The sequence below is a fragment of the Argopecten irradians genome, chromosome 5 (assembly GCF_041381155.1).
Source record: "Argopecten irradians isolate NY chromosome 5, Ai_NY, whole genome shotgun sequence".
In the NCBI taxonomy this organism is placed as follows: Eukaryota; Metazoa; Mollusca; class Bivalvia; order Pectinida; family Pectinidae; genus Argopecten; species Argopecten irradians.
In genome coordinates, this window is record NC_091138.1 from 22,559,992 (window position 1) to 22,587,344 (window position 27,353).

Genomic DNA, 27,353 nt, shown 5'->3' on the forward strand with positions numbered 1-27,353 from the left:
AATTAAGATTCCATTGCTTTGCGAATTTGAAAACAGTTTACGTTGGACACAACATTATGCATTTTGTAATTTTGAAAAAAAAACATCTTTTCCCCCGACCGATGAGGTACAGGTATAATATCGCTAACATGTCTTTCCACTTGAGTTTTAAAGTCTTCCAACAGGAGGCATGTTTCTTCTTTCTATGCTTATCTTGAACTTGCCGATAATCTTATATATTCAGATACTTGAGGAAGGTGGTGGTCTTATTTTGCTGTTGTTTGTTTCGCGTTAAAATTTTTATGATGAAATGTTGATGTGCAGTTACCAGGTTCTGCAAATTTAAAGTGAACAGTCGGGCAAGGATGGCTAAAGTCGATAAAAATGGTGTGAATGTATACAGTATAATTTCTTATGGAATAGAAAAATAAACTTTCTCGTCAAAATCTGTCTGCGTACGTAGAAATTAATTTAAAGTATACGAATGCTAAAACGTCATCCCGGCTGACTTTGTCCGTGGTTACATTTCTACGCACCCTCGCATTCAATTTTTCTTTATTTCAATGGTCAGAACTGGGAAGCGTAAGCAGACCTTGACCGTCGTTTTAATTTGTGAGAACTTTTGGAAGGCCAATGAACGCATTTAGACTGGTTTTCTTTGCCCGACTATTCACTTTAACAAAGCATGTCGACTGTAAATATCCAAAATATGTAAATATGTTGTTTACTAGTTCGATATGAAAATGTAAACACAGTTACATCTTATTTAGAATATCACTAATGTAGGCGTTATATAAAATATTATACATTCTGTAATCTGATAAGCAACGTGTAGAAAATTAATTATGATATAAAAATGTCCAACTCACGTAATTGTGTCTGTGATTTTCTGTAAAATTGATTTGCCAGGGACATATGGGATTCGGATTTTTTGCAGGTTGTCCGGAATAGCGAATAGCGATCGGTAGATAAAATCTTTTCCTCCTCCGAGGATATTAGCAGTGATTATGTGGCTTACTGCGATACCTGGGCGCTACATGGCAAACCTAACCCTCCGCTGTTCATATATATATATGCGGCTGCTGATGTTGAATCTGCAGTGAGAGCGCGCGACTCTCCGCGTGCTTACAGACACGTGCTTTTATTGGGATCCATGTTTTCTGATGTACACTACAGTTCTTGTCCAAACTCTTGCGCTAAATTAGCGGTGTAGATAACTAATCAATTATTTATATTTATTTGTGGATTTATAATATAGATAAGTATTGCCGAACATTGTCGAAGTGCATTATAATTATAATGATGATGGACAACTCGACAGGCTCCAATATGGCTAACATTACTGAAATATACCATCAGTATGAGGATTATTTCGATAGAATCGGAAACATGTCTTACTATGACCTATATGTGATCAAACACGTTCCACTTTGGGAGATTATTGTGAAAGTGGTTTTTGTGTTGTGTATAATTATTGTTTCTTTGATTGGGAACATTCTGATAATCGTAATTGTGTTCCGAAACAGACAGATGCACACCGCCACCAACTATTACATAGTTAACCTAGCCGTGGCCGACCTTATGGTCACTGTATCCTGTACCTGGGTAGCTTTAGTTGAGGATCTAACAAATGACTGGGTACTCGGGGCTTTCTTCTGCAAGTTCAACACTTTCATGCAAGGTGAGTAGACATTAAAATTGTATCGCTTTATCAACAACAAAAATATCAATTAGCAAATATATATTTAAAAGTTATTTGGAAAACCATCAAAATAGATACCGTAGTTTATTTGATAACATTCACTGAAAAGTGAGAGTATTTATCAAAATCGTATTACTGTAATCTTTTTTTCTTCGAAAATTAAGTTGAATGTAATGGCCTGGTATTTTTTTTAAATATTTTGTGTATATTGATTCTTATCGCGTGTATTATAAAATTTTGAACTTCAACTACGCATGTTTTGCCTCCAATAAATGATCTTCCCAATGCGTAATTGTGATGTAGGATATTATCATCTTACAGTTTTATTTCTTGGCTTATTGTCAATGGTTACAGTCCTTATCAACAATAAGAAAACCCATCTTTATGATGCAATACAAATTATCGTCATCATCGTCATCGTCGATCGTTGTCGTTAAATGACCAAAGTCCCCGTTAAAGATGCTCCATCGCTGACAAATTGTATTTTTTCACTATCAAAAAAAAGGAGCAGATGATTTTGTATTTTTCTTCCGTTACAAAAGTTACTTAGTTTACACCATTACCACCATTGAAAAGTTTGAGCTTCTAATTTTAATTCAAGTTAAAAATATAAAGAATAATTAATTGCATCCCGAAAAAAATCCTTAGCACTATATCCTATATGGAATAAAGTACTGATTACGCATGCACCAAAGGGTCAATAAATTAATTTACATGATGTTTTGTCTTAATTAGATATATACATACACCATTAAACACCAATTATTGTTCAAATGATGAATCTCATGTATGCTCTCTCGGAGGTGGAGCATCTTCATTAAGACGTTCATATTATCTACCAACCAGCTAATGTCGACATCGTCGGTGCAATAGTTTCTGAGGACGACGACAAAGGATACGATTCCATTAACAATGAAACAATGCTGATAAGTGTATTAGGGTACATTAATATAGTCGAGAATGTGATAAATGCTAAAAACACGACATAAAAGATGATCTTCATTTGTCTACTCCAATGTTTTGTTCCCTAGAGGGGATCAACTTTGATCAGAGTCGTTAGTTTAATAAATGTTGATGAGAGTCGATGGGATCCTGTAACTACCTGTTGCGATTCGTTTATAATTCTAGCGAATGCAGGGCCGACATTAGTGGCACTTTCCTGTCAGAAACGGGAAGTCGACTGAGGGGTCGGTGTCCTAAGTACACCTGCCAGATACCTGCTGGGGAAGCGGGATGCCGAATATGCCATCAGTACATTCCGTGAGTCTGACATTTGCGGAGATAATGGTCAGCAGTACATACATTTTATAGTCCAATCTAATTTTCTAATTAGAGTTGCCTACTTCCCCAAAGTATGTAATGTGCATTTAGTAATCTTACTGATATTGATATAAGATATAAAAACAATTTTCCTGCATGCATCCTTTTTCTATATTTTCACAACACGTTATTTTCCTTAAATCGCACACAGATCTGGTCGTCCGCTGCCAGCCGACGTCTTTTGATGATGAATGACTTATAAATAATATGATTCGTGCAGTAAGGCTTTTATCATATCTGTCGTCAACCTGGTTATCGTCAAAGCTCTGCCATATTGGTTGTTTCACTGCCAGTAAAATAGGACTTAGCGTGACTCACATCATTACTTTGAGCCTTTTGGCTGGTATTATGTTCTCAAAAGAATACAACCTTACAAATACAATTGTTATATCATACTAGTTACAACAATATCTCGCTATACAATAGAATTGTTTACGGTTTGGCTATTAGAGTACGGTTGTAACACTTCCTCGTGCTATGGCAGTAATGTAATAGAAAGTGCTGCCATAATTTATATGGTAAACGAATAGGCACTTTGCCTGTACAGTTGGACTCGAGAGTAGCTTGGTTTGCTAACATCCCCTGAGGAATGAGCACGCAGGGAAAAGAAATATCTAAATATTTGTTAAAAGTATTATGGGGATTAAAAAAGAACAACTACGTTTAGTTAAACATCAGGGATACATTTCAAACAACGCTGCCACAAAGAGTAGCAAAAGTTGTATGGCCAAACCAGCAAGGCTTTCAAGAAATTCTGTTATCCCATACATACGTTGCATTTCATACTATTGACATGGGAACGACCTAAGATAATAATTTTATTTTCTATCAACATATTTAGAAAATCAGGTTTCACATGTGAAATTGAAAGCTGTTTTCTGAATAGCAGGGGACTTGTATAAATGATGATTGTAGTCGTTAACATAAATTTGATTCTCAAATATGGAGTTTAATCTACAACTGTTGTGGGCGTTATATAAAATATCATAATCTTATAAGCAACGTGCGAAAAATTAATTATGATATAACATTTTTTTCCAACTTACGTAATTGTGTCTGTGATTTTCGGTAAAATTGATTTGCTGGGGACATATGGGATTCGGATTTTTGTAAATTGTCGGAATAGCGAATAGCGATCGGTAGATAAAAACTTTTCCTTCTCCGAGGATATAAGTAGTGATTTTGTGGCTTACTGCGATACCTGGGCGCTAAATGGCAAACCTAATCCTCTGCTGTTCATATATATACGGCTGCTGATGTTGAATCCGTGTCTTCTGATGTACACTATGGTTCTTGTCCAGTCGTTTTTCGTATATTTGATTCATGATTATGGTAGTTAATGTATCGCTTTTGTCTTCATCATCACAAAGTTACTAACTAGACGAGAAATTGTAACTTCCGCTTGGTGTAAGGGTCACATTACTTGAGAGCAATTGATGAAATAAAATCTAAAATTAGGAGGACGACTGAATAATAAAATTATATCGGAATAATACATTTTTTTAATGACCGAAGTTAGCTTTAAGATTATGCGACAGCGTAACGTGACGTAACAATTTAATACAATTTGACGTAACAGTATGACAAAGTAATATGAGACAGTGTGACAAACTGATATACTACAGTGTGACGTAACAATATAAGACAGTGTGACATAACAATATAAGACAGTGTGACGTAACAATATAAGACAGTGTGACGAACTGATATAAGAGAGTGTGATGTAACAATATACGACAGTGTGACGTAACAATATAAGACAGTGTGACGAACTGATGAAAGGCAGTGTGACGAACTGATATAAGACATTAACGGTTTATCTTTGTTTGCTTAATACTTATCCCAGTAACATGTGTTTTCATTCTCAATATAGTTTCAAAAGTTCATTTACACATTGACCTCAATAACTAAATAAATTTAAGATATGTCCAACTTGCAAGCTACATGATTGAACATGTTTGTAATCGTTTTTCTTCAATATTTTATGGAATTAAGAAAACTGTGAACAAAGCTTAGTTGTACAATGTAGCCTGGAACAAACAATTAGAACAAAAATTCATTACTAAAGTTACATGATCACTGTAAACATATATTTAGCCAAGAAGCAGGAAATATTGGGAGACGTATATGTTCATCTTATATTTCAGTTATTGCAATGGATGATAATTAAACCTGTAAAGTTTTAAATATGGTAAGAAACAGTAGTTTTATGATTTCATAGCTCACTTGTATGATTAATTATTAAAAATAACCCCCTCCCCCAAACCCCAAAATTAAAACTTCCTAAACGCTCTGTCGGTCAATCTCTTTGTTTACATAAGAGAACAGGAAACGTAAAATAAATCATCCCCAAAATAGAATGGGACATTACAATTACCATTTAACCATGAACAGACTATCTGACCTATATCCTACGTCTTCTGAAGACGAAAATCCTTTCTTCAAATTCCGTCCATAACCTGTTGTATGTCATGAGATTGTTCCAAAAGGCAACCAAGCCATATTGTAGAGCTGATACCAGGCAAATGTTCTACTGTACATTCGTTTGGATCAGAAACCCTTAATGGAACTCCAAATAAAACAGTGTTTAACTTTTGTTTCATCGTAATTTGAAAGATATTCTGACGAACACTCCATCCTATCCTTACATATCTAATCTTCTATAAACAACAAATAAAAAGTAGATTAATCTTCGATTGCCATGTGTTAAATTTTCTAGTTTGAAGTCGTGATCGTTTTTATTTCCAAATAGGACCAAGGATTTAAGAGAAAATTATACTCTTAGGTCATCTTGTTTATGTAAGTATACTTTAGGCTACTTCCTTTGGTCTCATTCTAACCATTACCCCGTCACTACAATACTGAAGACACAGAATTAATTAGAAATGTCGCCCCATACACGACGTCGGTACCTCATTGTCTTGTGGATTTTCGCTATCCTACGACATACTATAAAACATCAGGCAGACGATTTTTATCATCCTAATCCGAATGAAATGACAGAATCGCATTATAATTCTTATGAGTTTCTTGTCACTATGCGTAAGTTGTCACCAAATCTATTGTGTTGATGGACTGGCCATGAAACCAGAAATGGCCTACGATAACTGGCCAATGACAGATCTAGATTACGCCGTTTCCATCGGAAATGTCGCCATTGTCCCGACGGGAATCACCTTGACAACGGTCTATGGAGCTGTTTGTGGTTTTCGCTCTAAGAAGATCTGCTTTGCAATATGTCCCGGAGGAAGAGCTGTCGAGTACAGCTGTTTCTGATGTCAACCAGGCGATGTTACTTATCCATATAAGGAGAATCAGCAATTAGCATAAATCTCGGAATTATGATAAACTGCACTGTTAGGGTCGTATTTAAGTCGGCTGACGCATCGGGGACACTTTGACGCTTCCTGCGGAACTTGTACGTCCAGCGGGGCATTGTTACTACAATCTTAAGAGTCGTCTTTCCTGTCACGTCGGAGATATATCTTAATAATACATCAATTAGTTATTCTTTCTGATATGAGGTTGTTCTCGAAACCAAAACTCCTAGTTAGTTTATTACACGGTTCTGACTCTATATTCTTTACATCCTGATGGCATGTTTAAATACGGAAAAAGTACAATGAAATACAATAAAAAATAAGAATTCATAAAATAGATTTTAATCCGTTATTTTTATGTTAATGTATTAATACCATTGCTGTAGGAAATCACCGTATCATGAATATCACCGCGCAACTACATACACATATAGGAATGATTTGGTCAGTAGTATGCTTGGGTCCAGTAATACCCATTAAGGTTTTTTTGTGAAAGTGTTTTGTTAATTGTCAAATGATTGCATTTCTAACTGAATGCATAACATGGAACAAAGACTATTTATTTGTTACCAAAACAGTTCAGTAATGTCTCCGTTCTCAAGCCTGGTATCCGTCTGGACTCTCTCGCCCCTTGTCTTTGATTCTGCTTTTGATAATGGCCAGACCTCAATACAATTCACTAAAAAAAGACAAATCAGTTATGTTTTGGGGCTAACCATGATAAAGCTAAATGAAATCCTCATTGGTTATCGGTAATACTTTTAGTCCACACCAGACCAAGGTCAGGACTATCACGTAACGCCATTCACCTTCGAATACGTTTATCTACAACCTATAAATGTACAAGGTAGCCTTCATTGTATATTGGATGATGTTAATGCTATTGAACTATCAGCATGTATGTATGCGATTAAGTGATATCTTAAGAACTATATCTTGCTTTTTCCTAACTCACGTTGAAAATAACATGACGTTGATAACGACCTTTATTTACGAATAGCATTCTTCAAGTATGAGTGAATCAGAGTGTATTATTTCCCGAGACGAATATACAATTTTGTCTTCTCATTTTTATTATGGCTTTGAGTTGGATATCCAGACTATACAATTCAACGAAATGATAAACTTAAAGCTTGTAATACATAATATGCCATAATATTAATTTTAATAACTTTGTAATGTAAATTGCAATAGACACTCTAAAAATAGAGCAATTATCACATCATCAGAAAAGGCCATTCAGGTGAATGTTATTATTAATATGCAACAAAAAGCGTAAATGAAAACTTTATCGTCAAATTATGACGCAGCCTAACCCCAGAAAATTACAAAATTATAAATACATATATGTTATAAAGCATGTGTATACTTTTTATACATCGTTAGTTGTGAATTGAACAAGATTTAAGCTGATCGATGAACTTGTTCATCGCCGAAATTAATATGCATATGGTTATTATGAAAACGAGGTTATCACAACCTAACACACAGTTAATTGTATAAACAATCCACGCATTATAATAATAAACAGCTGTCATGAATAGTTATTTACTTGTTAAATTTCCCATTACATGTTTTCGCCATTAAGGTACTCGTGCCAGGAACATCTTCAGAAGTGCTGAATGACACGGGCTCCCTCCGTACGTAATCATACAAACCATTACTAATGATAACTACTGACGAATATTTTGACGGCTAAATGCGAGGGCTCTGTGCTAATTAAATTTGTGAATTAAAAACATACGTCAAGTCAGTAGGTCAGATCCATCATAACTCAGTACTCAAAGGTACCCCAAAGACCACGAGCAGGTAATTGTATTTAAGAGGAAACGCAAAAAGACTGAAAATCACAAATGAAAAGCACAAATATTAAACATGAAAGATTCTAATGAGTGATTCGTATTTGAAAATACTACATCATGCAGAAAGCAGTGGCAATACAAAGTAAATAGCAATGGGAAGTTGAGAGTAGGATGGCCTTAAATCAGCCTACTTTGGAGAGTATGACGGCCTTAAGTCAGCTACTTTGGAGAGTAGGAAGGCCTCACGTCAGCTACTTTGGAGAGTACGATGGCCTAAAGTCAGACTACTTCGGAGAGTAGGACGGCTTTAAGTCAGCTACTTTGGAGAGTAGGATGGCCTTACGACATCTACTTTGGAGAGTAGGATGGCCTTAAGTCAGACTACTTTGGAGAGTAGGACGGCCTTAAGTCAGCTACTTTGGAGAGTAGGACGGCCTTTAGTAAGCCTACTTTTGAGAGAAGGATGGCCTTAAGTCAGCCTACTTTGGAGAGTAGGATGGCCTTAAGTTAGACTACTTTGGAGAGTAGGACGGCCTTAAGTCAGCTTACTTTGGAGAGTAAGACGGCCTTAAGTCAGCCTACTTTGGAGAGTAGGATGGCCTTAAGTCAGCCTAATTTGGAGAGTAGGATGGCCTTAAGTCAGCTACTTTGATTAATTTGGTGGTTCTCCGTGTAACCTTGGCAGAATCATGTTGAAACCAAATCACAGAAATCAAATGACAGCAAATATATTACCAGGTTTCTGACAATACTGCGCAGCACGATATTGTGTGAAAACCACCACAAAGTGTATTCCCGCATCACAGAAAAAACACACGCAAAGTAAATAACCAAACTATTCCCGCTAAAATTTATGACGTCGATATTTGAAAAAAATGGCGATATTAAAAAACGTTTTAGTGATAATAAATAGAGTGATGGCTAAAGTTTTATTGTGAATGAATTGAGTGAGTGTTGATATCGGTGTTGATCGGCAAATAAAAACGTTCACCGACTGTTGATAGTAATCGACAAATCATTGGACATCGGGCTAATTGACTCTGTCCAATGTTTGGGTTTTTTTCACACCTCAATAAAGAAGGTCCCCAGGCGGCAATCTCACTATGAGTGGGAGAATATGGCATGTGTGTGAAAAACAGCAATATAACAGGCATTATTTTCACCGATATTTTACAAGGATATCCGTGGAATCTAGAAAAAAACATCTCCGTCCAACACAGGGGGTGTAAGACTGATAACACGTACTAAAACATAACGTCATGCAGTGTCGATGACCCATCAATTGTGTCGCATAGCGACCTTCCGGCAGTGATGGCGCGATGGAAATCCTGGAAATCAACTAAAATTTAACAATTTTTCAATTCACTAAGTCTTCTTTCGGCCAACAAAATTCTTATACGAGGGTTGACATAACTCTGCCAGGCCAACGTGAGATGTTATCGATATACCGTAAAAGGGAGTGCTGGAATGTAAAAAATATAGCCTTCTGGTCAAATGCCTGGGCTACTTCGCAGAAAGGTTTGGCGGATATCGGCCCGTTTCTACCTAAAGGTGACCGTTTTCAAAATCCCCCCAAAAAATCAAAGTATGAAGTTTCTGAATACATACACTTCACATCTAATATATAAATGATCTTACTAGGTAAAAAGTAGTTTGATGACCACAATGTTGCATCATCGTGCGATTTGTGACTTTTGGTGGGGGTTTTCGTGTATAAAAAATCACTTTTTACATAGAGCGCATAAGAGTACAAATTTTACTATGGCTCATTTAATACAGCGTAGTAAAATATACTTTCATACTATTCCTAAAAGTGGTCCTCCGATGCGCTAATGCCGAAAAATGAGAAAAACCGGTTTGATACAATATTTTAATTTGATATCGATATGAAGTAATGTCAGAACAGCTCACACTGTTGAGACGTGGCGCCGTGTGCTGAAGGTTCAATGTTTGACTCACCTACCAGGTCTGATTGTTGTTTTTAGTTTTACAAGCAACAGAAATAATTTATTTTGTCATATCAAATAGATATTTTGAATTACATGTGATACCAAATAAATAAAATCCCAAATAAAAATAATAAAAAAGTAAATAGAAAAGGTGATGTCCTTTATAATAATGAACGATACACTTTTTTTCGTATATCGCATACATTGTATACATAGGGAAAATATCAGAATGAATAAGTCATTATAATCAATACAATTTAATTTTCGCAGCGATTACATGTACTATGAAGGAATAAATGTGCCGTTTATTATGCAGACTATGATTATGGAACAGACTACTATTGACAATCATTTTTGGACATGGGAGATTCATAATACGTCACTTGACTATTTACCTGCAATGCATTTTAGCACGAGCAAGAACTTTGCGTGTGACCATACCTTTTTGAGCACACGCAGGTGATACTGTAGCTGGTTATTTTAATGAGAATGATATTTTCACGATTTCGCGGGACGTTGTTATGAATGTTATCCGTAAAATATTCATAAATGTTGAATTACAACATCACCTTACAGCCAGATTGTGAAAATTAAAAAAAACTAACATTTTAATTTCTCGATTTTAGTTCTAATCGCGAAAATAACCTGCGATACGGTTTGTCACGTCAGTGTTGATATTAGGAAGGTATATTCATAAAATGGCTTTGGATTCGAGCGTATGAATATGAATCTGCCATCCAAATTGCATTTATATTACCAATAATTGCAATATAACAATCCTTTATTTGTATTTTCACTATTTTACAGTGAAATATATTTTAGATATGCAAATGAATATTTGGATTTCCCGCGTCAACCATTTTACCTTATCAGCAAATCTTAATGTGATAAAAAAGTCCCTAAATAATTTTAAAAAGAAGCAAAATATCACTTTTTACAGTCATTTTTTTCAGTTTTCCCATTTATGATACAGACGTTTAAAATGTTTTGTATACATCTAATTTCATATTTAAACTGGTTCATTTAACGACTGTGACAATTTTCAACCGCGGACTAACTTTGTGTTGGTAAACATTCACTCCCAATCATGTACGTAGGTAGTGCTATATCAATTCTAGGCTGCATTGATTCACTCATAATGCAGATCATGATTATTAATAGAGTAATGGGAATCTGTGTGGCTAAATGTGAGTAGTGTTAACGTTGGATGAACTAACCTGGTATCACCCATCCGGTAATATACAAAAATGCTATGACATTGTGAGCATTATAAATAACATTATCAGCAATATCTTTATGGATCGAATCCTCAACACTAAATGATCTTGTAGAATAACAAATTATGTTCAAATACATATGGATACGTTTGAAACAAAAGATGTTGTGTAGCTATTCTTCCAAACTATATTTGTTTTACGGTTTATCTATTGACAAATTACTATGTTCCATATTTGTACAGATTTACCAGCAAGCATTTCTTTAACTTCTCGCCATATTCTGGAACCACAATGGACTTGAATCAACTTGATCATTGAGTAGGACGTGTAAATGGAAAGCTATTTCCTGAAGCAATTTAAAACAAGTTCGTGTCGGATTTTCATTGATCAGGCGTCTGATAGCTCCGCATAAATATGTGTAGAACTTTGCGACGCTCGTTTCCGGTTATTCGTGTTGTAAGGGAAATGACTGCGACACCGATCAGTTAACATGAGGGGTTATTCTCAGAAGGGATCAATCATTACGATCAGGTATTGATAGGGTATATTTTCTGAAAGGATCTATACCGGTGACCATTAAGCGGGGGCGGGTTTATTCTCCGGATGGTTACATAGCAGTGACTCGTTTACAGGACAGGTATACACAAAAACAGTCAAATAAGAATACAAAGGAAAAAGGCATGATTGATTTTGTAAAGGGGTATTTTCGATGATATACATATGAATAGTTAGTACACAGGTGTTCGTTTCTAATATAAGTATAAGTATAATACTGGGTCAAGGTCTATAACTCGGCCGGCCATATAACACTACCCAATTTCAGAAAAAGTATGATTATTAACCAACCGTATAGGATATAATAATAGGAATACTCTCAATCGACAGTCAGATAATTTATCTTTATTTTGGTATATGATACAATATATATCATGCCGTATAAATGTCACTAGGTATCCAAAAACATCGGAAAACAGCCAGATTTCAACTGGTCGGACACTGTGGTGTCCTCCGATGAACACGCCAGGGCTCTAATGGGTAGCTCAAAAACCACTGCATGTCAACACTTCAGCGTCATAAGAATGAAAGTTTGGTAGAAAACAAACTTACCGGTTAGTAAATCCTTGGATAAATACCATCCATTTGCCTAACGTAGCCCTTTGAAATTTGCGATTGAAAAAAATTATGTCTCTAGCCGCCATGTAAGTATGTGTGCAGTAGATTTGTTTTGTCGGCGTTGATTGGCTCTCGAAAATTAATTGACCAATCAACGCCGAGAAAACAAATGTACTACACACATATCAACATGACGGCTAGAGACACACATTTTTTCAATCGGAAATTTCAAAAGGCTGTATTGCGCAAATGGATGGTACATAGATAAACACTAACATACCGGTAAGTTTGTTTTTTTACCAAACTTTAATTCCTATGAAGCTGAAGTGTTGACATGCAGTGGTTTTTGAACTACCCATTAGAGCCCTAGCGTGTTTATCGGAGGACACCACAGTGTCCGACCAGTTGAAATCTGGCTGTTTTTCGATGTTTCTGGATACCTAGTGACATTTAAACGGCATGATATATATTGTATCATATACCAAATTAAAGATAAATTATCTGGCTGTCGATTGAGAGTATTTCTATTATTATATCCTATACGGTTGGATAATAATCATACTTTGTCTGAAATTGGGTAGTGTTATATGGCCGGCCGAGTTATAGACCTTGACCCAGTATTATACTTATACTTATATTAGAAACGAACACCTGTGGTTAGTAAAGGAATAATATCAGACAGGTGACCAAGTGGTGTTATGTTAGATATAGCAGCACTATTGACAAAATGATAATATGCTTGACAGCAAAATATCTTAAAGTGAACAGTCGGGCAAGGATGGCTAAAGTCGGTAAAAATGGTGTGAATGTATCCAGTATAATTTCTTATGAAATAGAAAAATAAAATCTCTCGCCAAAATCTGTCTGCGTACGAAATATTAATTTAAAGTATTGGAATTCTAAAACGTCTTCCCGGCTCACTATGTCCGTGGTTACATTTCCACGCAGCCTCGCTTTCAATGCTTTCAATTTTTCTTTACTTTAATGGTCAGAACTGGGAAACTAAGCATAACTTGACCGTCGTATTAATAAGTGAGAACTTTTGGAAAGCCAATGAACGCATTTAGACTGGTTTTCTTTGCCCGACTATTCACTTTAAAGTACTTTTGGATATAGCATTTTTACAATGTGAAATAGGCTTTATTACATAACTTGCTTACACTAATATGAGGAAATACATTTTCAACTATCATCTCGACCTTTCGATCAAGCTTTGTTTCCGTGGCATAGTTCGAAGTTATAGGCATATTGCACGGCTCCATGGGGACGTTTTATTGCATGGCTCGAGATGTTATATTGCTCAATTTTAGAAACGTTTCTCCATTGCTGTCTAGCTCCGTAGGAAACGGCGAAGATTTCTTGAGAATTGCGTGTTATTATAAGTAAAGGTGATGTCACACAAATTGCGCTAGAATGTCATTGGCGTTGTTCTCTGTGGTCCAAAACTTCAGATGACAGACGTCTTCACCAAGAGGACAAACATGATTAATGATTGGATGCAATAAAAAAAGACAATACGATATACAATGTAACTACAATGTGATGTGGGCTAGGAGTGACATTTGGCAATATGATAGGCAGTTTCTCTGTACGTTGTTAAAGAGTTCGTGAAGTGCTTTTTGTATTCATTAAAAATTCACTTGGAAAACTGGTGCTGAAATGTTTATGTAATGATACAAACATATCATTGTTTACCCTGCTGTAATCCATACTATTTACCCTTTGGTGGTGGCAATCAATTGTTATATGATAGTTTCGTGGTGACTTCCACCACCTCAGGTTAAATATGATAGACAAGAGGATAGTAACCAAAGGAATGCTTGTATGTTATAAACACTTCAGTGAATACTTTAGTCGACTAATGCCTCAACGACCTATAATCTAAACATGACAACTGAAAGTGCATTTGTGTAATCCAGATGGTTTATGTTTCTCCTTGAATTAAGTACTCAAGTTCACTGAACTATACAATGCCTCTGCAGGTAAAGAGCATTCTCTTCACATTCGTTGTTTTTTCTTCCGTTAAACAAACGTTTTAATATGAGACGTTTGGTTGTACTTCGTTGTATCAACAGTTACGATTATTTGCGGAATGTTGGTAGTTTCTAGAGAAACTTCTCTCTATTCATAGTAATACTTCTCCACCGATCCAATGACATCGGTCACATCTCTTAGCGTGATATAGAAGCTGAAACTACCATTTTAGAGATACTTGTTTACTTTGTTACAGGGAACGTAGGCTGAATTAGAGGCCAACAAAGTGAGACCGTCTTAATGCAGAGATAAAGTCGGCTAGATATAAGGGAAATGATTATATTTATGGTACACTTTCTAATGGAGTAAACCTGGTTATAGTGACACAATGATAACGTTCAATCTCTAAAAGCAATTATGTATGATAGTAATTTTCTTACTTCGGTAGTAGTAGAACCCATCATCTTCAGTTATCAAACAGCATCACCTTCTTAAGTAGTGTGGTAAGGAATCACATTACTATCAGAAAAATAATGAATAAACTTCCCTCGCCATGTATCTGAAGGTTAACATTCGTCATTTAAACAAGGCCGCGATCTTCAATTGTAAATTACTCACATTTTCTAAGCTTTATCAGGGAGGCTTAATAGAAACAGAACACATTTAATGTCAAAATAGAGTTCGAAATTATAGTTTGCAATAAATAATTGAGATTGCTGATTTGAAATAAGTAATAAACGAAAGATTGATGTTTGGAATCACACAGCTAAAAGCAGCTGACGTTAGTTTTAAACAGACGCTGCCTGTCATAAAAAGTCATTGTCTCGAGTTCTAGCAATGCTAATCTATCATCTGAAAGTGTCTAGGTAAATTGATATTTTTAAAACATGGTTTACTGTTTGGTGATACAACAGAACCTTAATGCTGTGTGTTAGATTTACGGGACGACATTGCATTATACCGGAATCCAATTGGTCTATATACATCACGTGGTTTTAGAGCTGTCACATGGCTCCGATATTTATATGATCGTGTTGTCACTCTGACTTACAATGTCTTATGGTTCACTACTTATGTCTATGGTTCACCGTCTGTAGACATTATCTTATCTAACAATTCACTTATAAGTGTGCGTGGGTGTTTTAAATGAATTCACTTCATGAATCTTTAAGTATAACTTATGAAATGCAACTAATAATAAAAAAAAATTAACTTATGATCTTTGCTAGTATAAATATAGATACATTATTGATATACTTGTGAAATATATCTTGTTTTCAATCTATTTAAATGGCACTCCTCCTTCAACATTCGTATATATTAAACCTAAATTATAATGGCAAATGATTGGTTTCCAAAAAAAATGTCGTTTTTGATGTATTGCTAATATGCATTTACAAGACAACACAAACTACATTTTTTAAATATACAACAAAATAAGATTGCAATCACTTCAACCAATTCGAATTAAACAGTGCCTATGCAAATCTAGACATGTATTCACCCTTTCTGTAGAGTAATAAATCTGTATATCAGTATTGTGGCATTGAGCCTAAAATTTCATACTTTTAATGTATTTGGAAAATTACATCCATACTTAACACATCACGTGTATAAAATGAAAAGAGCTTAAAGTGGACAGATGCTTTTGTTAACAAACATTAAAAAATAAAACAATAAAAAAATAATATAGTATTATGTTTCAAAACATCCTCTGATTCGTTATGTCAGTGTCTTATACTATCTAGCCAGTTTATTGTTGTTTGAATGCTAGCCGTCCCCTATATACTGTACCGGAAATGACACATGCGGGTACATTCTAACTGCTTAAAATCACATTTTTATCAATGTCTTGTAACTTGTTTTGTAAGCAAATTATTTAACGTTAGGTATACCTTTGTATCACATGACGATAATTTTGGTAAATAACACACTGAAGATATGGAAACTAAAACATTGCTATCTTAAACATGTTTGTTTGTTTGTTTGTTTGATTATTTCAACGTCCTATTAACAGTCAGGGTAATGTAAGGACGGCCTCCCATGTATGCAGTGTGTAGCCTGTGTGAAGTGCGAGGTGCGAGTTTTGGGAGACTGCGGTATGTTCTTGTTGTGTCTTCTTGTATAATGGATTTGTTGCCCTTTTTATAGTGCTATATCACTGAAGCATGCCGCCGACGACACCAAGCAACATAGCCCAAGATAATCTGGCCCTGACACCAGACTTAGACATTATGACAGACAGATGTCTGGTTTAGGGCCAGAGCGCAGTCCTATATCAAAACGTGGAATAAGCCGACACCGTGTGGTATCGGGCCAGGTCATCTCCGATTCAGACTGACCACCGAGAACCACCACTAACCTTTGTCTTTTCAACAAATGAATATTATATCTATCCAAATATAGCAATCCGTCGAGATAAAAGGTGAACGAGGCGTCCCACTCCCTGTATGCTGAGCGTTCAACAGAAGCAGAAACTACCACTTTTATAGACATTGGTGTGTCTCGGCCAGGGGACAGGACCCAGAGCTTTCCTCACAGGGGCGAGCGCTCAACTTAAGACCAAAAGTGAGGCGGTGCCAAGGGAGGCATTAGGACACATGAAGTAAGGAAGAAGAGACAAGAGATCCCAGAGGGATCTTGGCGCCCACCTACGAACGATCTTTGTCTGACAAAGGAAAGAGGGATCTTTTCTCTGCTTTTCAAGCTTTAACTACATATTACTACACATGAATTTCAGAAAGATCCTTTGACTGCTTTCTGAGATATATAACAGTAACAAACTTCAATTATCAAAATCCTAGATGGCTACCTGTCGGCCATCTTGTTCACCGATCGGTCCTAAAATGCAATATGTACAACTAGACCCCTAGAAGGACCTGCACATACAATTTGAGACATATCACTTCAGTACATTCTTAGACATAGCGGGAAAAAACTTCAATTGTCAAAATCCAAGATGGCGTCCTGTCGGCCATCTTGTTCATCGATCGGTCTGAAAATGCAATATGCACAACTAGACCCCTAGGGAAACCTGCACATGCAATTTGATACAGATCCCTTGAGTACTTTCTGAGAAATAGTGGTAACAAGCTTTAACTATCAAAATCCAAGATGGCGGCCTGTCGGCCATCTTGTTCATCGATCGGTCCCAAAATGCAATATGCACAACTAGGCCCCTAGGGGAACCTGCACATGCAATTTGAGACAGATCCTTCAGTACTTACTGAGAAATAGCGGTAACAAACTTCAATTGTCAAAATCCAAGATGGCTGCCTGGCGGCCATTTTGTTGACCGATTGGTCCCAAAATACAATATGCACAACTAGGGCCCTAGGGGAACCTACGTATGAAATTTGAGAAACATCCCTTCAGTACTTTCTGAAAAATAGCGGTAACAAGAATTGTTAACGGACGGACGGAAGGACGGACCTCGGACCACGGACAAAAAGCGATTTGAATAGTCCACCATCTGTTGATGGTGGGCTAAAAAGATAGCCTTTTACGATCATGCAATAGGGGCAACAGGTACAATTCTTACGCCCTACCATGAAAATAAAAACAAAAATGATAACTAATAATTACCAAACAATTCAAACTGAAGGAAGAAACACAGGAATAGGGGTTCCACAATAAGCAAACTTCGGGGGATAAAAACGATCTTATAAAACATGGAAAACTTCCAAGGATAAAAAAGTCATACCCCGTGATTTAGGTACATAACGTTGTGGCAATATTTGCAATATCAACGTATTTACAATATCACGGTTCGATCAAAGCAGTTACGTGCCAAATTGTGGCAACAACAAATCAATATAGATACATACAATATATATTACGGCATGCTACCTCTTTCAATTGGATATAAGATTTACATTAGCACTGGGAACTAAGTATTTGGTTCCAAAGCCAATTGTTTTCTAGATGTATGTAGCAATATGTCTCAACAACACTTTAGCTTATAAAGTGATGGAATGTCTATCTCAGACGATCCGTATTGGAATAATGGAACTTCAATTTAAAACAAAAACTCCGTCTGGGCATAGTGGGAGAGAAAACAGATTGAAAAAGATATCTCAATATCAAATATGTATATGTTTTATAACGTATACTGTATTTCACAAGTAGAGCATTAAGATAAAATTAGAAACTCGTACGCTGAGGTCTACTAACCCTCAGTGTGTTCGTCCTGGGATATCCAATTTATCTGTGTTATACCAACATCTTATCTCTTCGCCTCTGTAGATGATATGGAACTAGTAATTTTTCAGACGTAAACGTTTTTCCCATTTTCCAATTACCTATAATGCAGGGCTATTTACTTGACTCGAACATTTAGGTAATGCTTGCCAGACAAATGAATGTGATACTGGGAAGTATGAGAACAATATCGGTACACAGTATTGCTTTCTGTTGTATCAGAGGACAAGAAGGTAGTGGGTACTGTGGTGTTACTGACAAGGAGTTGATGTTACATACTACACCTATGTTTGTGTTCAGTATATCACATTTGATTGATAGCAATATGTCCTCTCAATTGTGATTATACGAGTTAGTAAACTGGTTTACGTCAGAGGCAGTATGTAAGTACGCACTATAACCAACACACTTTTTTTTTATAATCGTGACGTTTTCAGAATAAAAAAATTCGAGATTTGGTAATCCTCATGGGTAGTAAGTTTTAGTGATGTCACGCCACAAATAGAATATACGTGTGATGTGTGGGAGTCAATAAGTTAGTGAAATACCATATACGTAACCTCTATCGATTCTGTATGTTAAGATATATGTCGAGGCGGTCGAGGCTCAGCTAGGGCCAGCCCGATTTGATAGTGTCCGAGAAATCTAATTGATGATTGTTTGGTTACTAGATGTGGTGGGAAGACCGTGTGGTCAATTAACACCGCTAACTAACATGACGAAGATGGCAGAACACGCCAACATGTCATTGACACGGCGAATACTAAAGTTTTTTTTTTGCTTAAAAAAAACTTCGGACAATTTTATAACGAGAAATCTGACAATCCGAGAACAGACTTCTGGAATATTTTGACATTAAAACACTGATATGTAACTATTATCACAGCAATTGATTCATTTTAAGTATTATCTATGATTTTTCCGAACGATTAATGAAAATCGAAAAGTCATTGGTGATTTCTAATTTTCAGCATACACTGTAAGGATGACTCTTTAATGAGTGAGATATTCTGATTTTTTTCTGATAAAATAGTACATGTATTATAATTAATTATTTCAGGTTTGAAATTCAAATGGCTTAAAGTGAAATCGTATAATTTCTGTTGTAAATTGTAATGACGTCATGGTCCATTACCATAAAGACAATTTGCTGTATTCCTTGCTGGGTGTCTCAACAACGTAATAATAGAGTTTATGATGCTATAACTGCAGTATCGTAACTAAATGTTATTCTTAGTCTTAAATCAACACCTTTACAATTCATCGGAGCTAACAATTCTATAAATAAATGATTTAGAATGTGCGGGCTGACGTCTTTTTCATTGATTTTAATTTGACCCCCATGAATAGGAAAACCAGGAACTGACGTTTGATTGTGATTTAGTTACAGTATTAGTAAAGTGAAGATGTGCGACCCACTATGCTGGCATATACGTTGTTCAACAAATCACGCGGAAGCTTTTGGTGTTAAGTAGTGTTTCATGGAAGAATTGATGTTCACCCCTAGTGGGTTATAGAAAATATTTTAGTTTGTCTCTATACATTTGGCGGCATGCGTCTTCATTCGCGTCTCTGAATAAGAATATCCGTCCGTTTTTGTCTACGACTTCATAAACCTAAAATATATTGATCTTGAAGATTGTATACAGTCTTTTTGATATTGAGTGACTTTGATTATTTTTATGAGGTGCTGATCAAATGTTCAACGCATAAAAGTTTAGATCGGAGGACAAAGAACAAATTTAGAAAGATGAAAAAATACCCCCCCCAAAAAAAAACCAAAAAAAACCCAGAAAATAGATAGACCAAACAGTTTTTTTCTGACAATAAACCAAATACATAAAACCAACAGTTTGTTTTCGATATTTATTGCAACCATTGATAAACAAGTGTTAGCTTTTCTCTACACTATGATGGAATTTTAAACCATATGGCATATCCCGAAAAAAAATAAGAGAGCTTGTGAGAGATATCTAGGCCTTATTTAATATTTGTAAACTAATGTCTTACTGAACACTTTCCAGACATCTGGGTCCAAACCAGAAAGGTCATGAGTTCTCGTGCTTCAAACTATCCTAATTGAATACCTAATCCACTTCCCGCAAATCTTGACCACTGGTCAATGTCTGGTTTGCAATTGACGACTAATGAACGAAAACGTCTGTTACCAGTGACCAGATCAGATTTGATGCTGTACACATGTCCGATGACATTTTATGTTGATTATGGAGAAGCTGATCATCAATTGTTTCGTTTCACGGTATACAGGCAATTTCGACAACCATAGTCGTGGCGTCTACGAAACAGACAAACATAATGTACATCGTTGTTCGTGATCTCTTCAATAACTCGAAATGTAAAGAAAATATGGAAAAGTTTATCTAACATGGGGAGTGATCAAACCTACTAATATACCGAACTATCGGACAATATATAATGATTATATAACTGATTTCCCTCGCGACTCCGCGGCTGTAGGACACTGAATCAGATATTAGTTGCAGTCAATTGTTGCTTCTAGTGTTACTTATTCCCGAGAAAGATCCAGGGCTAACGTCATCTGGTGTCTAGGTCGATTTTTGCTCTGTCAGCAGCAATAAAAACAATGACGTAGTTCTGTATCAAAGGATGAACTTTGATATTTAAACGGAACTCACATTTTTCTGGTTTCAATGGTAATATGATCAAATAAAACGGCACCAGTGCGGACATCAGACAGTGTAGAGACTTATAACTTAATCTAAAATGTAAAAGACTTCAGCCAGTTACTTGCTGTAAAGCATGAACCTATCTTTTTATGTGCAGACATTAGCTATTGTCTCGGACCATAAAACTTTTAAAACAGAAAGGACAAATAACGTTAGCATTATGAACACTGATCGTATTACTTGAAATATAAAAATCATAACAAAAGTATGAATACAAATTAAGAAAATAATAATCATTTTTTATCTCAACAAAATGTTCGTATCTCACAAAAATCAGACAACTACCATGTAAAGACAATTTATCCGTTTGTTTCAGCCAAAGTCTATTGTTATAGATTATGAAGCTCAAATTTTACCAGTTGTTAGGGGACTTTAAATACGTTTATTTTTCAGGTTTTTCGCTTTTGACAACTAGATTTGTACGCCCTATTCATACCTTTGGTTTACTTTCAGTGCTGTCCCTGGTGGCCAGTGTTCTCTCCCTTACACTCATCGCTTATGACCGATTTTTCGGGATCGTCTTCGCATTGCGTGCTCATATGACGGAAAAGCGGGCTCGGACATCACTTATCATCATATGGGTGTGTGCTCTGGCTGTCACCATTCCCATACTCCTTTACCGGAAGTTGAACGTCCGCTACTGGTCAGATCACATAGAACAATGGTGCGATGACGAATTTCCAACATCGACGACGACCATCAACAATGTCACGGTGACAAAGCATACGTCCAGGGCTGCGTATTACGTCATCGTTTCTGTGGTCCTGTACTTTGTTCCTATGATTGTCATGACATTTGCGTATTCTATAATAATCATGAAATTATGGATAAGTACCATTCCGGGAGAAATTGTCGATAAAAGAGTTGAAGTCCAGGCCAGAACTAAACGTAAGGTAGGTGTATGATATTCTTAATTATGTAAGACATTCGACCAAATATGTCTCTTTATACCATTGCATAATCAAACAAATAAATGTTACCGATAAAATGTAAGACCCACCCGTACGTTCTCACTCCTTTCAAATGAATGATATATTATATACTATATAATTTGGCAAATTATATTTTATATTCTTCAACGCTACAACCGTAATGATATTTCCCAAAGACATTCTTCCTCTGTGTGGTAGTTTTTGTCAGTTTCGACGAAAGTTATTTTCAGGAAGAGGTGCCGATTTAGTTTTACTAGTAAGCTGAATTACAAATTCAAAACGGACGCTTGGTAGTGGTACTGATTTCTAATTCATCAGTTTACACTGCAGACACTTTTATTAGTAACCAAAACGTTAAGCCAACGTCTAACAACGTCTATTCTCAGTGGAAAGCTTGTTCAATTGATTTACCCACTTTGAACTTTTTTATATGATAATATGTCTAAATTGAACCCTTGACGCAATAATAAAAAGGACAAGAGTCTCATTATTACTAAGAGTGAAAATACGACTACTACACAGCCTCCCGAATCATAAGGTATCAATAATCCGCAACACAATGGACACATTGGATACCGTCCTTAAATGACCCTGGCTGTTAACAGGACAATAAACCTAATAAAAGAAACTCAAACGCAAGATGAATATTAAAAAACTAGTTGCTTTCTCTTTGTTACAGTCGTTATCCTATACTCTATTGCTATGCTATTGTCCCGAAATTCTTATTGTTCTAAAGACATTAGTGGTCTTTCGAGTCGTTTCTATTATAATCGATCCTGGGAACCTGACATTTGCCCCTTTTTTAAGAAAGTGATATGCATTACCTCACCATTTTGTCGCTACTCAAGCTAATATATTTTGATCAGTTTTTCAAGGCTTCCGCTCTGATGTCGACAAACACCTGTTGAATTTATCTCTAAGAAAATGTACACACGCAATGTTGAAGTATAATAATCATTAAAATAAGTTATCGTTAGGAAAACAAGAACAACTATTCCACGTTATAAAGCTGGGCGTAGATAGTTTAAAAACTGTTACGGAAAATAACTGTTACGGAAAATAGAAACTGTCACAAGAGAGCGAAAAAACGTTATTCAGCTCAATTAGTTTATCGTGTTTCACGGAGCCCGAATGTCTGAGCTACAGAATGGTATTAACACTAGGTAAATGCGAGATAGAGGCTGAGTTTCAGGTCAAATGTACCGCTGTAGTTCATGTCCAACCTACTTACGTGAGAGTCGTAAGTGGTCGTCAATGTGTGTGGAATCTATCCATTATTTATGTCCAAGTTAACACAGTTTAGAGATAAACTTATTGATTAGCAATTACATAAAGACATTGGCCATTTGTTATCATATATCTAACCTACAAAGAGCTATCTAAACACTGCTAGGGAACAGAATGATTGTAATTAATGGACTTGGAATGAATATGCATTAGTCAAAGATAACATCTGCTCACTACCAATTAACATATTAGCCTGATAAGATGAGTTTGTTGGGTATGCCCTAGCTCTCGCATATTTTGAATAGCAACGCCATAAACACATAATTCATTTAGTGTTAATAAACATATGCGTTGGCAACGCATATATATATGTTAACACTAAATGAGTTATTTATTTATGTTTTCTGGGGAATGATGAATAGTTTGTAGTTTTGTTTTACCAATTATATACAGCTATACAGCCTAATCATCTTATAGCTCTCATAAATTGCATCATTGTTTTTTTTTAAACAATCCTATCTTGACAATGCATATTCTTTTGTTTTTCCTTTTTTTAGTGTTTTGTCTATCATATCTATACCGTATGTGTTTTATATGTTTAATATATTAATTATTGTGTTCACAATATTTTTATGTTGTATCGGCCATCGTGTTAGTTAAGGTTACGTTACCTCTATTTTGCCAAGGTAATTCTGTTGAACTGTCGATTTATAAAGCGATTTACTGATATAATTATGTCGGAAAGTCGAGTAAAATCTTGAAGAGTCGACTAAGCTCAATACAATGATAGCCAAGCCACGATGATATAACTATGACGGCAAGTCGTCTCTTATCTCAATTTGCGGACATAAATATCACAACTAGTCATGTAATTAACTATTCCACAAAATATCTTGGCAACTCAAGTTAACAAGATGACATAAATATGTCACCACATATTTGTTGTGTTTGCCGTTTTGATAAAAGTTTCGATGGGTTTTAGTTTCTTTCTCTCATCCTTTGATTCAATTTTAAATATCAACTATATTGTGATATATATGCATTATCACGACTAATTTTGAAAACAAATATCGAACCTTAAAAATTATTTCAAAGTGCATTGAACCTACACCATATTTCACTCACTTAGAAATACATTTTCAAATTGCTGTATTTTTTTGAAGTGAGTTGTAATAGAGCATTTTGTTTGTTTCTATGTCTGCAGAGGATTCCTGTAATTTTAACTTAATGATTAATTTTATCGTGTTGTTTTGTCTTTACATATTTTGTTATACTGCCTCATCTTTACTATGCTTGTTCGGAATCTTCGACGATATGATTCAATGAGATAACACTATGACAAGAACAAATTTGGCACTTTTACAAGGAGACATTATATTGCCGTGTTATAGTGTGAAACACCAAATATCCCTCGACCAACTAGAATGCAGGATTCTTACTTGAGGTATAATAATACCACAATACGTTACAATAAGTATGATGCTGTTTAGTGACTTTCAGTGTATTTCCGTTGTAGGTTATCATGATGCTTGTTGTGATCCTGGTAGTATTTGCCGTCTGCTGGCTTCCATGTCAAATCATTTTACTCTATAGCGAACTTCGACCAGACAAAGAACAAAGGGTAGGTCAAAGGTTATGCAATAGTCATGGTTCATGTTGTTATGTTGTGTCATGCACCGTGCCAGATACACGCGACAATGATTTATAATGAAACACACTTTATATTACCCGATTTGTCCACATGTGTTTCTCTATGGAATTTACATATAGTGTATTTTGCTTTGACCAAATGCAATTTGATACAGAAGATAATGATAAATTAACTTTGACTTGGAATGTATCATTATAATCAATTAATCTTATAATAGACCAATACGGCTGGAGTCCCAAACAGAAAACAAATTGAATCTCTTGGTCCATTTTGTAGTGATGCAATCTTTAGATAAATAAAGTACATTCCGCATTGAATAATCCGAAAATCCAGCTGGTAACCTTTTCATTATCGAAATCAATATTTTGAACTTTTATTTCAATTTCATTGCGGATTTACATCAATGTTATCATAATTATATGTCGGTTAATATTTCTATTTACTGGTAACCTTTTCATTATCGAAATCAATATTTTGAACTTTTATTTCAATTTCATTGCGGATTTACATCAATGTTATCATAATTATATGTCGGTTAATATTTCTATTTTGGAAACTTGTCATTATTAGGGCACCGCTTGTGCCTGCAATACGTTACCACAAACCAATTCTATCCTGGACTATATATTTCATTACAAAGGACTGTTTCCAAATAAAGTTGTTTGTCAATGGTTAGTTTGTTCCTTGTCTAAAGACTTTAGTCACCATCAATTGATACCTGTTTTGGTGACAAGTAGACACATGTTGATTGAATAAACACCTGATTAATCCTTTACCACAATATCTCTCACATAGCCCACAAGGGGCCAATAGTCTAGACCAAGAGTGTTACAATTGTAAACTGCTACATAAAGATGCTGGTAAATAATGAGTTTCCGACGACAACATTAGTGTTTGACATGCGATAATAGGGGTCAATTTGCATAAAATTATCAGTTTTGTCTCCTAATTAGCCTTTTTCTTTATTTCCACAGCTCGGGGAATGGTTCCGAGATTTGCAGTTCTCCGGGTATTGCATGGCTTACTCCAATAGTGCTCTCAACCCGCTCATCTACGCAGGATTCAATGCTAATTTTAAACGTGGTGAGTGAATTACCTGTTTGGCGTCACGTATGCCTTCACAAATTTGGTGTTGTATATAAGAAATGTCTTCTTTTGAATTTCTGACATAAAAGATCGCCTATAGGTGGCATGAGAATAGGCATAAATTCGTATTAAGTAATAGTAAGTAAATTTTATGGACACAAGCAATAACATATTAAGTGATATTTCTTAGTACACTTTCTCCCATTGCCGACGAATATTTTATGTGAGAGTCACGATTTAACACCATACCATAGATATATCACACAGTTTTCATATATCTTAAAATTTATATAATATAATCATTTACTGTAAATTTAGATGATTTATTATTTTCGCTCTACACACTTTGCGATAAAAATGAAATTACGCTAGTAACATGTTTTGCAAGTTACAGCAATTATTGTGAATGCGTTCATGGTTCAGAATAAGTTTTTCACTGAAAATTGATATCGCCAAAATAAACACGTTTACCTTTCTATGAAATATTTTGATCTTCATTTCGGTTTTGTGAAACATTTATGTTGATTTTAATACAGTTTTTCGACTCTAGGTCTCGCCGATGTATGGCGCTGTATATCCTGCAGGGATAAGGAGAACCATTCCAGTAGTAAGGGGTACGGAACTTACGAGTTATCAGCGACCACCGCCACGCATGTGTGACGTCATTAGGAATTGTGACGAGTGCGTATGATCAAGTGGATAATCACAAACATCATTAACAAAGAAATTTGCTCAGTATCAACTTTGTTTTCTTGAATGAGTTATCAATGACGTATATTTATATACAGGACTCGGATATCATTTACGCCATATCGTTCTTTGTGTTTCATCTGGATTTATTGTACTCTTTCTATTTGATGATAATCCATGGTGTTTGTGTATATTTTGTTCGACATTGTTCAAATTGACTCAAATAAATTTTGCCTATACATCATTTCTTTCGATTGCTTATGTTTCTTTCTGAGTTGATTATCAATTTTCTCTTTCTAATTATGATCGCTATTACATCACATAAAAATAAATACATGTATACCAATACCAATACCAGTCACTGATTGTGAATGCTTCTTAAGATCTGTGGGGAGCTAATTTCCATTGAAATTATCAGCGAGATGGCAATTTTGGCTGTATCCTCCATTGTACAAGATATCTGGATAGAGTGCCATTACGAAA

At 35.5% G+C, this 27,353-nt stretch overlaps 1 protein-coding gene across 2 annotated transcripts; it reads left to right on the forward strand.

The window, feature by feature from the left end:
* The first annotated feature begins 1,093 nt into the window (after positions 1-1,093).
* Positions 1,094-27,114, forward strand: LOC138324531 (substance-P receptor-like). 2 transcript variants are annotated; one of them, XM_069269585.1, is made up of 5 exons: positions 1,094-1,660; positions 21,738-22,177; positions 24,960-25,064; positions 26,069-26,177; positions 26,731-27,114. In XM_069269585.1, the coding sequence occupies exons 1-5, from the start codon at positions 1,279-1,281 to the stop codon at positions 26,838-26,840; spliced, it is 1,146 nt and encodes a 381-aa protein (XP_069125686.1). In that variant the 5' UTR covers positions 1,094-1,278; the 3' UTR covers positions 26,841-27,114. The 2 variants fall into 2 exon arrangements, with proteins under 2 accessions (XP_069125686.1, XP_069125687.1); XM_069269586.1 differs by having other exon boundaries at positions 26,717-26,832.
* Positions 27,115-27,353: the final 239 nt, after the last annotated feature.

What these genes read in the sequence shown, in the direction of transcription:
- LOC138324531 (XM_069269585.1), top strand. Translation starts at nt 1,279, where the DNA reads ATGATGATGGACAACTCGACAGGCTCCAATATGGCTAACATTACTGAA. An exon ending in AGGCCAGAACTAAACGTAAG is followed by an intron (nt 22,178 to 24,959) that starts GTAGGTGTATGA and finishes TTTCCGTTGTAG; the next exon opens with GTTATCATGATGCTTGTTGT. An exon ending in GACCAGACAAAGAACAAAGG is followed by an intron (nt 25,065 to 26,068) that starts GTAGGTCAAAGG and finishes TTATTTCCACAG; the next exon opens with CTCGGGGAATGGTTCCGAGA.